Source organism: Pelecanus crispus, chromosome 1 (assembly GCF_030463565.1).
Source record: "Pelecanus crispus isolate bPelCri1 chromosome 1, bPelCri1.pri, whole genome shotgun sequence".
In the NCBI taxonomy this organism is placed as follows: Eukaryota; Metazoa; Chordata; class Aves; order Pelecaniformes; family Pelecanidae; genus Pelecanus; species Pelecanus crispus.
This window is the reverse complement of record NC_134643.1, coordinates 80,486,734-80,500,169: the sequence shown is the minus strand read 5'-3', so window position 1 is coordinate 80,500,169 and position 13,436 is coordinate 80,486,734. Positions and strand designations below refer to the sequence as shown.

At 42.0% G+C, this 13,436-nt stretch overlaps 1 protein-coding gene across 1 annotated transcript; it reads right to left on the bottom strand.

Moving 5' to 3' along the window:
• Positions 1–5,639: 5,639 nt before the first annotated feature.
• Positions 5,640–12,496, bottom strand: UPK3A (uroplakin 3A). The gene is made up of 6 exons (XM_075727685.1): positions 12,442–12,496; positions 11,460–11,615; positions 8,497–8,776; positions 7,187–7,269; positions 6,591–6,723; positions 5,640–5,727 (listed from the first exon to the last, which is right to left on the bottom strand). The coding sequence occupies exons 1-6, from the start codon at positions 12,494–12,496 to the stop codon at positions 5,640–5,642; spliced, it is 795 nt and encodes a 264-aa protein (XP_075583800.1).
• Between the last annotated feature and the right edge of the window lie 940 nt (positions 12,497–13,436).

Sequence of the window (13,436 nt, the reverse complement as noted above, 5' to 3'; positions counted from 1 at the left end):
TGAGCTTCTGAAAATGCTAATTTTCTGTAGTCTGTCCCAAAACATCACGTTACAATCAAACAAGCTGCTGCTTCCTTTATCTAGAAGGGATTTTTTTTTTTTTGTAGTCTCTAATGTTACTAATGACCAGTCAATTAAATAATCTGGAGAATCACTTACTGAATAAAAGACAAGTAGTTCTGAAGGAAATGACTCTTCCCTCACCCTGCCCATCTATTAATTCTGATTAATTATGCATTTGTCCTGGTGAAAGTGGAGCAGAAAAGACTTGTTTGAAGATGCAGAGGGCATTATCTTCATGAACACACACTGTTCAAGAAATGCAAAATAACATCTGTCCATATTCATGTCTTTATCATCTTTGTGCTCATTTATCCTCCATTAAAAGTTATTTTTATTTGGTATACTACAGTTTAACAATATTCTTATAAATGCCTCACAAAAATTAGTACAGTTGGCACAGAAAGGAGTCTTTTAGTTAACTCAAGACTTGCACAGCCATATTTTAGCAGCAGACAGCCCCAGGACCAAACAAACCACACAAGCAAGGAAGTGCTCGAAACCACACAAATCTTGTCTAGCTCTCACTCTTTTTGCCACTTTCCTTCCACATACAAGCTCAGGCAGCTCCACAGACAAGTTGGGTCACATAGCTGCTAGTGGACAACTACAAGTGTTCAACTATACTGAATCTTAGTGCAGTGTCGTGGTTTAGCCCCAGCCAGCAACTAAGCACCACGCAGCTGCTCGCTCACTCCCCCTACCCCGATGGGATGGGGGAGAGAATTGGAGGAGTAAGAGTGAGAAACACTCCTGGGTTGAGATAAGAACAGTTTAATAATTGAAATAAAGTAAAACAGTAATGCTAATAGTAACAGTATAATAATGATAATAATAATAATGATACACGAAGCAAGTGATGCACAATGCAATTGCTCACCACCCGCCGACCGATACCCAGACAGTTCCCGAGCAGCGATCGCTGCTCCCCGGCCAACCCCCCCCAGTTTATATACTGAGCATGACATCATATGGTATGGAATAGCCCTTTGGTCAGTTTGGATCAACTATTCTGGCTGTGCCCCCTCCCAGTTTCTTGTGCGCCTGGCAGAGCATGGGAAGCTGAAAAAGTCCTTGACTAGCATAAGCAGTACTCAGCAACAACTAAAAACAGTGTGTTATCAACATTCTTCTCCTACTAAATCCAAAACAGAGCACTATGCCTGCTACTAGGAAGAAAATTAACTCTATCCCAGCCGAAACCAGGACATGCAGTCAGTCCATCTACTGAACAGGCCTAAAACAACATTTCTGCCAGGGCCTCAGCTGAGACCATGCTGGAATGAATTATGCAAAGAGAATTGAATGAAATTTATTTTTCAGTCCTGGAGACTAGGCATTTGAATCTTAACCTAGAGTACAGGTGAAAATATGTACAATAACCTCATCCCAGCACTAGTTTTTCCACAGCACAGTTTGTATTATTTATTACTTTCTGCCCAGAGAAATACCAGGACCCAAGTAGAAGATAATCAGAAATGGAGTATACTACTATACTCTTGGTAACTTAATGTTATTAAGGTTACATTCATCTCAGTGCAGACCAGCAGGCATGGGTCAAAGTCTTCTTAGAGCTTCTCTTGAAAAGTGATCTCAAGTTCAACTTGTTACAACCATCACATGTAACGCTGATAAAAACCTAAGTGCAACCTTGAAGTCTTAAATGTAAGCAGGACTTCAGTAGTGGTTCCTGGACTCTCTCCACAGACATGATTTTTATCTTTATTTTCTACCACATAGCAGCACTTGCAATGAGCATTTTCAATACATTTTGCAGGGTCATTGAAGGAATGATAACTATCATTCAGTGCCCAAAGCAACAGCTAGGAACAGAGGAACAATACCTAGAAAACACCTAGCAAATATCGCTGTTCAATTTTGTTTCATTTCTGTTCATAGAATCATAGAATAGAATCATAGAATTGTTTAGGTTGGAAAAGACCTTTAAGATCATCCAGTCCAACCATTAACCTACACTACCAAGTCCACCTAAACCAATCAAGGGTAGACTAGACTAAACCATGTCCCCAAGTGCCACATCTACCCATTTTTTGAACACTTCCAGGGATGGGGACTCCACCACCTGTCTGGGCAGCCTGTTCCAATCCTTGACCACCCTCTCTGTAAAGAAATTTTTCCTAATATCCAACCTAAACCTCCCCTGGCACAGCTTGAGCCCATTTCCTCTCGTCCTATTGCTGACTACATGGGAGAAGAGACCAACACCCACCTCACTACAACCTCCTCTCAGGTAGTTGTAGAGAGCAATAAGGTCTCCCCTCAGCCTCCTCTTCTCCAGACTAAACAACCCCAGTTCCCTCAGCCGCTCCTCATAAGACCTGTGCTGCAGACCCTTCACCAGCCTTGTTGCCCTTCTCTGAACACGCTCCAGCACCTCAATGTCTTTCTTGTATTGAGGGGCCCAAAACTGGACACAGTATTCCAGGTGTGGCCTCACCAGTGCCGAGTACAGGGGGACAATCACCTCCCTGCTCCTGCTGGCCACACTATTCCTGATACAGGAATGTTTTTAATGTAAATACATAAGGCTCAGGAACTTTTTGTTTTATCCATACATATTCCTTCCTTCAGCATGGCAGGCTGACTGTGAAAGGCATATCTGAACAAAAATACAGACAAGGTTGGCAACAACTCCTGAGAGAGCCTAATGTAGTCTTTTTGCACCCCCATACCTTTCTCTTTCTTAAGTCTGCGTACTGAAGAAATGCTGTTGATCATTGATACCTTATATTTCTTCTGCATGACCAGGATAAGGATCAGGACATACCTCTGACAGGCTCCAAACAGGAATTTTCATACCCTTTCTTCAGTAAGGATTCAAAAGCAGACCAGAACGAAGTCAGTATTTAGGTCAATGGAAATGCCCTATGGAGAGGCAAAAGTAGTTGTGACCCTGTTCTGGGCACAGTCCTGAAATACAGTTCACAGCATAATGAATGGGTACTGACATGCAAGATCCTGTGAAAAGCTAAAGCTGCTCCAGGCATAGTTCTCCCTGTCTAAATGCAGGGTTGCATAGAAAAAGTAGTTTGAGTTGTCATTTTCAACAATATATTTCAACAGGAAATTTTGATAAAAATCGTATGATGTTAGACTTTTTCTTTCTCAAAGAACATGGGAAGGAAGAGTTGTCCTAAGATCTGAAGCTGGTGAAATGCAGAATTCTGTTTCACACAAACTTATGAACACTGGGGAAGTTTTGAAAAGCTAAGGTGAAAAAACTCAAAGCTTGTATGCATGGCAATATAGGAACAACTGAGATGGTTAATTCTGCTTCATTTGTGTGGAGGGGAAAAGAAAACCCCAAAACTAAAAATAATCCATTCTGGATTTTTCCATAAAGAGATAAAGTTAAGAACTTTTAAATGAAAGACATAAGAGAAGCAGAAGAAGAAAAACAAGGTATTCAACTAGGCCCATTAGCAGGATTAAACTGACTAAAGTCAGTTATCTGTTGAGTGAGACAAACTGCTTGATGCAAATGTCTGAATGTCTTAATAGATACTGGCAGAAAATAGATTGGATTATTCTAGTGCTGTGTTTTAAATGATAGCTGTACATGCTGACATACAGTCTCAAGCAACCCCTTTAAACAAAATGAAGGAGAGCTTATTCCAGTAATAGAATTAACTGTTGTGGCATCCAATATGACATATGGACTGTCTGCCATTGAAAGGATACTTATTTGGCTTTATTAATTTTACTGATCCTACTGGTAGATAGCCTCCTTTTCCACTAGGTCCAGAGCAAGGAGTTAGAGCCCTCTATAGCAATGAAGCACTACTTGGGCTTTATAAAGGAGGCAAACACTCCAAGGATCTCTCACATACTCTAATGTTCAGCGTTGCACACCTAGAATTCGCACTCGCTTTTTCTTCAAATATCCATCGCTTCCAAGTTAGTACCCAATACATGAATGAGAAGGCACCTCAGAACGATGTTTGCAGCAGCCTGTATGGCAGAAAATTACAGGGAAGGCACCAATAGCCAAAAACCCAGAAAAATATCATTCCAGGTATTTCAGCATCCATTTCTAGTCAGAAGGCACAGCACCCGTCTCTCCCTTAAAGTGCTTTCTCCCTTTTCCCTGCCAGCCCTTGCATAGCTGAAACCAAGATGGAGCAGGCAAGCTTTAACATGCTGTAGTTAGAATACCCAAACACTGGGAGCTCATGTACAAATCTCTTGGGCCCAAGTCCTGAAGTTTAAGAAGGCAAATTTTGCAATCACCAACCTACAATCTCAACGCTCCATCCTGACAATGTTTGACTTTACACAAAACTGTTTAATTTTCATAATCTGAAAAGAATAAGTCCCACTCCCCGAAACAAGTATCAGCGCGAGATCATCCAGTCATGACAGTGATAGTGAACTACATATGTCAAAACAGAATCCTTATTTATTTATAATCTGAGACAGTTTAACAAATTTACTGATAAACTAGGAAAACATCAACACTAACCAGTGGCAGCTCTGTGCTTATCACAAGCAAGTGCTTGCTACAATAGAACATTTGCTTCTACATACTCAAGAGGTATAGGGTAGGGCTTTGAAGTTGGATCTTCCTCAGGTCTTTTGTAGACACAAAACTGTATATAGGAGTTGGCATCAATGGAAAAAAGCAGTACATAACTCAAACCTGGGGCAAAGATTTATTTGTAGTCACCAACTGAGATCACGAAATGAAGGAAGAGAATTAGCTCAAAAACCCCACCAGCCCAGATACTAAGATGTGAAGAGTGCTGACTTGCAGTTGCCTGAGGTAAAGGTCAGGAATGAGGCTAAGCCTGACAACAATGAATATATTCATGTGTCCCACTAAAGCAACATCTCCCCTTCACTAGCCCACCAGCAAATTGTATGGAGCTCTGAAAGAACACACCTTCTTTGAAGCAATTTTTTTAGTTTTCATCCCTGCAAAGCTGTTTGAGGGTATTTAAGTATTTGAGATCAGAATTACTGTGCTACATACAGGGCAATTAGAACTTGCTTTCTTTTAGAGAAGGAGAGGAAAAAAAGGGCAGTCTTATGACACAAATAGTTGCTAAAATCCTGAGGCAGCAGCAGTAGCTCCCTGTTGTCTACCTTTTAATCCCTAGTTTTTTCTAAGAAGATCTTTTTCTAAAGCAGCCTGTTTTTCTTTAATCCTCATCAGTTACTATAAAGAAAGGCTGAGACATCATGTTCATCTGATCGTGAGAAGCAGATGAGAGGTCTGCAGTAACGCTTACTCCAGATGAGATGTATGTGCTAGACAACCTCTGATCACACCACTGAAGTTGAAGGATCTCGTGAAGATTCTTTCTTCAGTCCAGGCATTTGATATGTGGTATACAAGGCAATTAACTAAATCCAATTTGATTAGGACAAGACAAGATATCATGTACTGCAAGTCTTCAAAAAAGTTGTCCTTATTTCAGCTCTGCCATTTATCTTCAGTTGCCTGGTTGCGTTCTGTAGCTTGTTTTGGACTAGTGTTGAGTAGAAGAGACAGTTCCATAGGTCTAGCTCATGTAGCAATTCAGTTGCATTTCCACCCTTGACTTGAATCAGGTCATTCACTCAGCACTTAACTGTGGTCTCAGTTCACTTTGTTGAATAGTCTGAGACACGCACCTTGTCTCTGCAGAAGATTCTTCTGATCCCCTGGTGAGCAAGTGAAAGGCTTTATTAAGTTCCAGTAGAGACTGAGTGGAGCCTACTGTCACAACATTTTGCAAAGGCTGATTGCTGCTTAAATAATTTAGCATCAGAGAAGCCCGTAGATGTTTTTAAATTTTTCATTTGCAAAGCAGTTTTTACTTTCCACATCTTTAATCCAGGAGAGCCTAGCAGAGCTAACTGAATACAGAGCACTTGCATCATTTTCAAGTGAATGAAAGAAGTGGGTGTTAGCAGCCCTGATACTCACCATTTCTAAAGTTTAGTTCATTCCCTCCAAAAGTTCAGTTTAGGAATCAGTTGGACCTCATTGATTTCCCAGGGCAGGGGGCACAGAAGACTAGGGAACATGCATAGACTAGTTGAGTTATAGAGCTCCAGCAAAGCCTCACTTATTAATTGAAAGGGCTAACTTATTTCTCCTGGGGAGGAGGCAAATCAATTAAAATCAAGCCATTGATTAGGACATTATGTAATCTTTACAAATGCCTGCACTCCTTAAGACAGTTTCCAAACTCCTGACTAGATGGAAAGCTGTGATATGTAAGAAGGAATATACAAGCTTTAAGTATGTGCAATTCTACTGTATTTTTTTCCAGTAGTCCTTACTAAGGTCTGGCAGCTAGTAAGCCTAAGGCTGTGTAATAAGTACAAGAGCTGCTGATCTTAGGGAAGATTATGATAAAGTAGTCTTTTCCCTTTACCAACTTCAAAATTTGGAGGACACCATCTGGTCTGTCATCTCAAACAAGACCAACAACAGTGGCTTGGAGCCATAGGAAAGAAGGGGCTTATGAGTGAGGGTTTAGGTACTTTTACTGGAAGTTGTAAAGTTTGGCAGTACTTACATGACAGCAGAGGACACAGAAGCAAGAAAGCCAGCAAGCAGAAGGAACACAAGAACACTTAGGATCGATGTAATGACAATCATGTCTCCACTCCTTCGACCAGGCCAGGTATCAATTTTCAAGGGAAGTTTAACTAGAAAAGCATGGAAAGAATGTTTCTATGATGAACACCACCGCCAAATAGGGAAAAGCTGGTGATTTAGGAGCTGCAAACAGATTATGTCTATATCTGAAGTCTTCAATGATTTATGGGAAACAGATTTAAGACTCAGTGTCAGCATTTAGAGTTTAAAAGCTTTCCTCAGCAGGTTAGCCAGTATGACAAGTATCTGTATTACTGAGAAGTGTCAACAGCACCAGATACCACGATACGCATCAAATCTGAAACTGCATGTACAAACTTTATCTTTACTATAAGAATTGTTTTGAAGTATGCAAAAGTACAGAAATATTCCATATTTAAGTGTTAGTCCAATATTGAAAGGCTGACAAAATTGTTAAAACTGTAGGAAATGAATAAGTGTTGCTCATAGAGCAATAGTGTCCTAAGGCAAGCAACAACTACTCAGAAGACCTGAGCAAAGCCACAGACTTACCTCTTCTGGTTTTGATTGGATCAGACCAGAGACTTTGGTCTTTCATGATACCTTCAGTGCTATCTAGCAACACGTATTTAAACCTGTGGGGGAAAAAGCGTTAAATTAAGTATTTCAAATTTGAGCTTCCTTGCTAGTATTTTTAAGCTACTGGATTAGCTGGTCAGACCTCAGGGTTTGTCAAAGCATTAGATGAAGACAGACAAAGGTAACTGGCTATTTCCAGAGACCTTATAAAGAACTAATAGAATTAATCATGGAAAAGCATTCTGTGCTACGTCATGCACAGTTTGCCCTTTGTTCTTGTAAGCCTTGGCAGATGATAGATTTCCAACAACAGTTTTTCCCAGCTTGCTGTTCCCTGTTGTGAAGAGCCTTATTATTTAGGACAGCAAGTGTTTTTGATTTCCATATGGAAGTCAAAGATTTTGTCCAACAATAGAGATCTTTGGCACTTTCCCTGCTAGAGAGGAGTATCAAAGAGACAGGCCAACATCAGATTTGGCAAAGAAATTAAGTTTCCATTCCACAATAGTTTGAGTTTTCAGAAATTTCCTGAAGAGACAGAATAGGAAAGACAGTTTTTGCAAAACTAAGAGCCCATAGTGTTTTGTTTCAGAAGCATATTAGGTCTCCACAGCAGCTGTGGCTCTGTGTGACTGCCATTTTTACTATGACTTTTAAATAGCTGGCAACAGCAAAACAAGTGTTTGGGTAATAGCTGTCAGGGTGTCCGAATTCCCCAGATAGTCAGCTTCCCCAGAAAACAGGGGTCAGACAAGTCTGCAAGCCACCTGGCCCTCACTGTGAAGTCTCCAGTAACATTAGGGGCTTCCTGGAGCTGGACACCAAGGAGAACTTTGGCTCCCCCGAATCCCATCAAAACAAAGCAGGCAGAGCCAGATCCGCATCTGCAATTTGGCAAAATCATCTAACACAAAATACATGGTGAATAATCTCAACAGCATTTTCCAGTCAAAATCCTTTTCTACCAGCAGTTTCTAATCAGATACCGTCACTGGATAACCTACTCCAACATAGGTATAGATCCAGCAGTTCACACATGAATTTTCCTACTGCTCCATGAAATTAACCTGATAGAGCTCACCACTGCTAGGGCACCATAGAGCACCATCTGCAGGGTGCTAGACCAAAGCCAAGCCATCTTCATAACTACCCTTGCAATAGAGTATTTCAGTTAGGGACTGGTAATTCACATCGTACCATTACAAAGGAACATTTCAGACTCAATGTTTCTTCCTATTGTGTTTTAAGAGCAGCAATCACCTTGTAGGAAATAAGAATTATACCTGTATGTTGTGTCTGGTGCAAGAGGTGGGTTACAGACAGCTAGGAAGTTTGGGTCATACAAACAAGTCCCATCATCCCCAACTCTGAAGAGGTATTGTTTCAGGACATCAGAAACTTTGTTGACATCTCCTACATCAGCAAGTCTGGGAGGTGATGCACAATTGGGTGCATTGAACAAGGCAACCTTGTAAGGTCCAAGCTGTCCCCCGCTTGTTTGTAGGAAGGTGCTGTCGAGTGGTTTGCTGCTGTTGTCCATCACCAGGGAGCTTATTGCACTTGCTGCAGGAGAGATGTTTTTTAACAAGGCTGTTAGAACTAGTTCAGCCCTTTCCCTTCACCCTATATTTACTTGGCAACTTGCTCTTCTATCCCAAAACACTCAAAAGGGAAACAAAATATCTACCAGTTTGGCTGTGTAGTGATCCTTACCCCTTCCTCCTTATTTATTGATGAAGCTCTTTACACTTGTCCCTCAGAAACTATGAAGGATCCACAGTGTGTCTCAGAGCAATGCTTTTTAGTAGCCACCCTCCCCAAATTCCTCTTTTCCAAGGAGAATCCGAGGGAGGAGGGTGGCAAAGGCTGCTCTTCCCCCATGCCACACGTGGCTCCAATAACTATCCAGTAAATCCTGCCATTTCAGATTTCTTACTATAGCCAAGGCAGAGTTCCTATAGAGGCACAACTTTACTGTCTCCTGGAGCAAAACCCCTTAGACCTCTGGTCATGGAGCAGCTGGACCTCCCAGAACCACACAGTATGCAGACCAGTGTGTAGGGGCTGCATGAACAGATGCGGTGTCTGCATTTCTGGCCAGTCAGGCATGTCACTGCTTCCAGGCAGCATGCCTCAGAAAGTCTGAAAGTCCTCACAGCTTCAAAGTGTGAATCTGTGCCCAGCTCTACAGCAGTTTGGAAGCTCTGTTGCAGCTCTCAAACCTGTCTGCTTGAAAGCCAAGGCACAAGTCCCAAGAGATGCTCCCAAGTTCTGCAACTGCAGGCTGAATTTTTTTTTGGGAGCCCTCTCCAGCTGTTCAGTGCTGTCAGCAGTGAAGGAATGCCCATTTTTCCAAAGCTGTGGTACATTTGGAACTACTTCAGTTTGGAAGCTTTCTGCTGCACTCCTGGAGCAGAGTTCTTGCAACTGCTGGTAACAAGAAGTCTTTAACTATGATCTAATGCAAAATTAAACCTGTTTTAAAAGGGAAAAGTTTCTAGCACAGGTTAGAAATACAACTTAAGGGTCAGTGCTCAAGTTAGTTGAGCTCCGACAGCCCTCTCTTCAATGGGAGCCAATAACCTGAAAGCAGATACTAGCTAAGACATGCTCTATTCTTAGGCTTGCTTCCCCAAATTATAATACTTCTCACAGCCGGGTCTTCCTATTCTCCCAGTCTCCACTTCAATAACTCAGCCTGGCTCTGGTGAGCAAGTAAGAGCTGATGCCTAAGCAAGTTCATTTTGTGGGTTTGTTTTTTTTTTTTTGGGGGGGGGGGGGGGGGGGGGTGTTTGGTTGTTTTTTTTTTAAACTTTACTAGATAGATCAAGTCCGATAGCAACATTAACAAGAATAGAGCTAAAAGTTACATTACTTCTTCAGAGTTTGCTACACCCTCAGCTTTGTAGTATGCTGACACATTTCCTTACCAGCAGAGCTGAACATAAGGTGTTAAGAAAATTAAGTTCTCTTAAATTTTTGTTCTCCCTGCTCCAGGAGGCATCCAAGGGTGAGCCAATGTGCTTCTCTGCAGACCAGAGACAAATCCAAACAGAATTCCTCCCAGTCTGCCAAGTAACAAGTTTGCATCTGCTTGCCTTAAAAGCAGCAGAAGAGATTTCTCTGTATATATATACATATACATATCCCTTTTGTAGATTCACCCATCTGTGTAGGAAGCTTTTTTCCACAGAATCTAAAGAAGGTAGGGTGGTTGATGTAATTTCTAACACAGAAATCAGTAGTCCTTTATAGAATTATAATACACTTATAGCCTGTTTTAGACACGTAAAGATGTGCACTTCAGTCAAGGGATGTGTCTCAGAAGGCCATGCATTCACAATTGCCTATGTTAGCTGTATGGGATGGTGTCTCTGGTTACGGCTTCTACACATCCAAGGCCTCCTCCTCCCACCTTGTCCAAAGCGGCAACAATCAACAGTGGAAGTTTTATACCGATTTGTGTGTTGGCCAGTTTCTCTACTGCCCCACTCAAGATCTCTTCTCTGTGCCTCTTAGAAAAGGAGGCTGCATACAGCCTTCAGGGGAGAAGGCATGATATAAGGAAGTAATTTATTTCTGTCAGCTTACAGAGTAGCTCTAGCTGGCATTCAAAACAGTCTGCCAGAGCAGCAGGGAACAGAGAAGGCAGCTCTTGGTCACTGCCAGCAATGTTTCATTGCCAAGCAGTTATGAAATTCATTTTATGAATGAACCCGTGGGCCAGGCACCTTTGACCACAAGTCTAGCATGACTTGCCTTTGTCTACCAAACAAAAAAAAAAAAAAAAAAAAAAAAGACTGGCTACCCTAACTATGAAGCAAGCAGCAGCAGTTACCCGGGTACTCTCAGCAGGTTTACTTAGGGGAATTCAGGCTTTCATACAAGGCATTTGTGTTTAGACAAAGATAAGGTATTGGGCTGTGGACCACCACTCATTAGCAAGATTTGGGCAAACATTTGTAGGTGATAGTGCTGCTCCATACCCACTGGGAGTCAGCTAGCATAGTACTAACACTTGCTATCGTTAATCAGCTCCATTGAAATACTATGGGGTTTTATATTATATTTTATAATAATACCCTGGAAAAAAAAGAGACCAGAGGCTCAGCTTGTAAATAGCTTACAGCTACAGATTTTTCTCTTTTCCTCTATTCAGACCCACTCCCATCAAATTGTGAAGAATTGCATGCAATGGCCACATCATGTAGTTATCTCCCAGAGAGGCATAATGCTGGATACTCACCTGATTCCTTCATCGCATACAAGTAGATGATGTAAGATTTATTTGGACGCAGTGAGCTGTCAAACATACAGAAAGGTTTTTCTAAAGCAACTGTAGTGAGAGTGGGATTGTTTGTAGCAAGCTGAGGGGCTGCAATCTGAGGCTTCAGGCTTTGATCTAGAAGAGGAAGTTACCAAAAAAGCATATGAAAAATCTTTCTCCTCTCCCCCTGCAAGCTGTGACTCAGAAGGGAGGATCTGGCAGTGCTAACAAACAACATTAAAGCATAAAAGGGGGATGTGAAATGCAGCTGAGCAGGAAACAGCCTACCTGCCCAGTGAAACTTTGAGAGTTCGGGATTTTGCTTTAATGCAAAATGGGGAATGTAAGGATTTAGGGAGGGGGGTAAGAGATGTTGTCCTCAAACGTACTGGTCACATCACCTCAGAAGGACAAAGGCAAAGCCCCATTATATGTGAGACTTGAACCTATATCTTTAGGTTCCCATGTACAGCCCCGCCCCCCCCCAGCAGCAGCACCAGAAGCAGCAGCACAGTCGGTTCTTGAATCCTTTAGTAGCAAGGAGTCTTAAGGTTTTTAAGACCAGGCTTGTTAACATACAGAGTGAGAGATTTAGCAGAGAGGAAAGCTGTCTGGGAGAGGCCCTGGAGAAACCAAGTGGTATTAGAATAAAGTTTATATCAGACACTTCCCCCCTCCCTGCACAAGCTCATCCCATCTCCAGTCTCCTGGGGAACATTAACTAAGAACGAGGAGAGAGATTCAGCAGCTCCTCCTCCTTCCCAGCCTAGCTGCAGTAGAGGCACTTTAACAATCTTCCAGCAGAATATATGTTTGAAGCTCTAAACTCCCCTCCCAATACAGACCCTAGAGCAGAAAGTTGGCACCCAGACAAAATAAAATAAATCATAACAGAAAGGGAAGAGATACAAAGAGAGGAGCAACAAAAAAGGAGAAGAGACTGCAGATAGATGCCTCTTACCTGCACACAGCTGTCCCAAGCAGCAAAAGGTGAATACAACCCAATGGCTGCACATGCTTGACCCCTCCAGAAACCTGCCACGAAAGGAAAGACAATGCTGGGAGGGAGCCCCCACTAAAGAGCTCCCACATCCACCTCCCTGAAGTCAACCACACCTGCTCCTTTCCACAAGGTCGCTGTAGTTAGGAGCTGCCCACCCCCTCAGCACCTCCCTATATGCTTATTGCCTCTCCTGCTCAGGTGTCATCAGCCCCCTCCAGCTGTTATCTGCTCCTGGGTGAGGAAGGGTGTTGCAGCTTTCATTTCCACCTGATACTGGGCATCAGTACAGCTCTCAGCAGTGTTATGGGTGTCAAAAGTATTTTTTCCCCACCTGTGTCATTAATAGGTGGCTTTGTTCTTTACCTTCTTCTGTCTAAAAACTTTTGAAATTTCTCATGTAGGGAAAATTTGGAGCCAAATATCTGAACCCTACATCCGGTCTGCATCATGGGTGGTTCTAAATCAGAGCTCTACATTTGGGCAGCCTTAACAGAGGTTACAATTGCCTTCTGAATTGGGTTTCCTGGGTTACATCCTGAAAAACATAAGCCTTCTGCTTCTGGTTAACCCTAATGTGATTCAGGGCAACTACATGAAGAGCAAACCACTGGGAAATCTGAATCTGACCTGTTGTACCGAATTGTTCAGCTGAGAATATTCTTGATAAGTAATTGTCATTACAAATGGTCTATTACGTAACAGCTCAGGTTACAAAATTAATAATCACCCCTTTAAAATAAGCTGAGGGGAAAACAAAAGCATCATCAAAATTTTATAGAATTAATGGGGCTAACATGATGTCACTGCAGCAACTCCAAATTTATACTAATATCACTACAGTTATATTACCAAACCCATCTCCTTTATGGATATGCCATGGGCCCCAGAAATCTGTTTGAAATATGTAATCAAATGATTATAATGCAATTTCCTCCCCATATGTGTGTCATTTT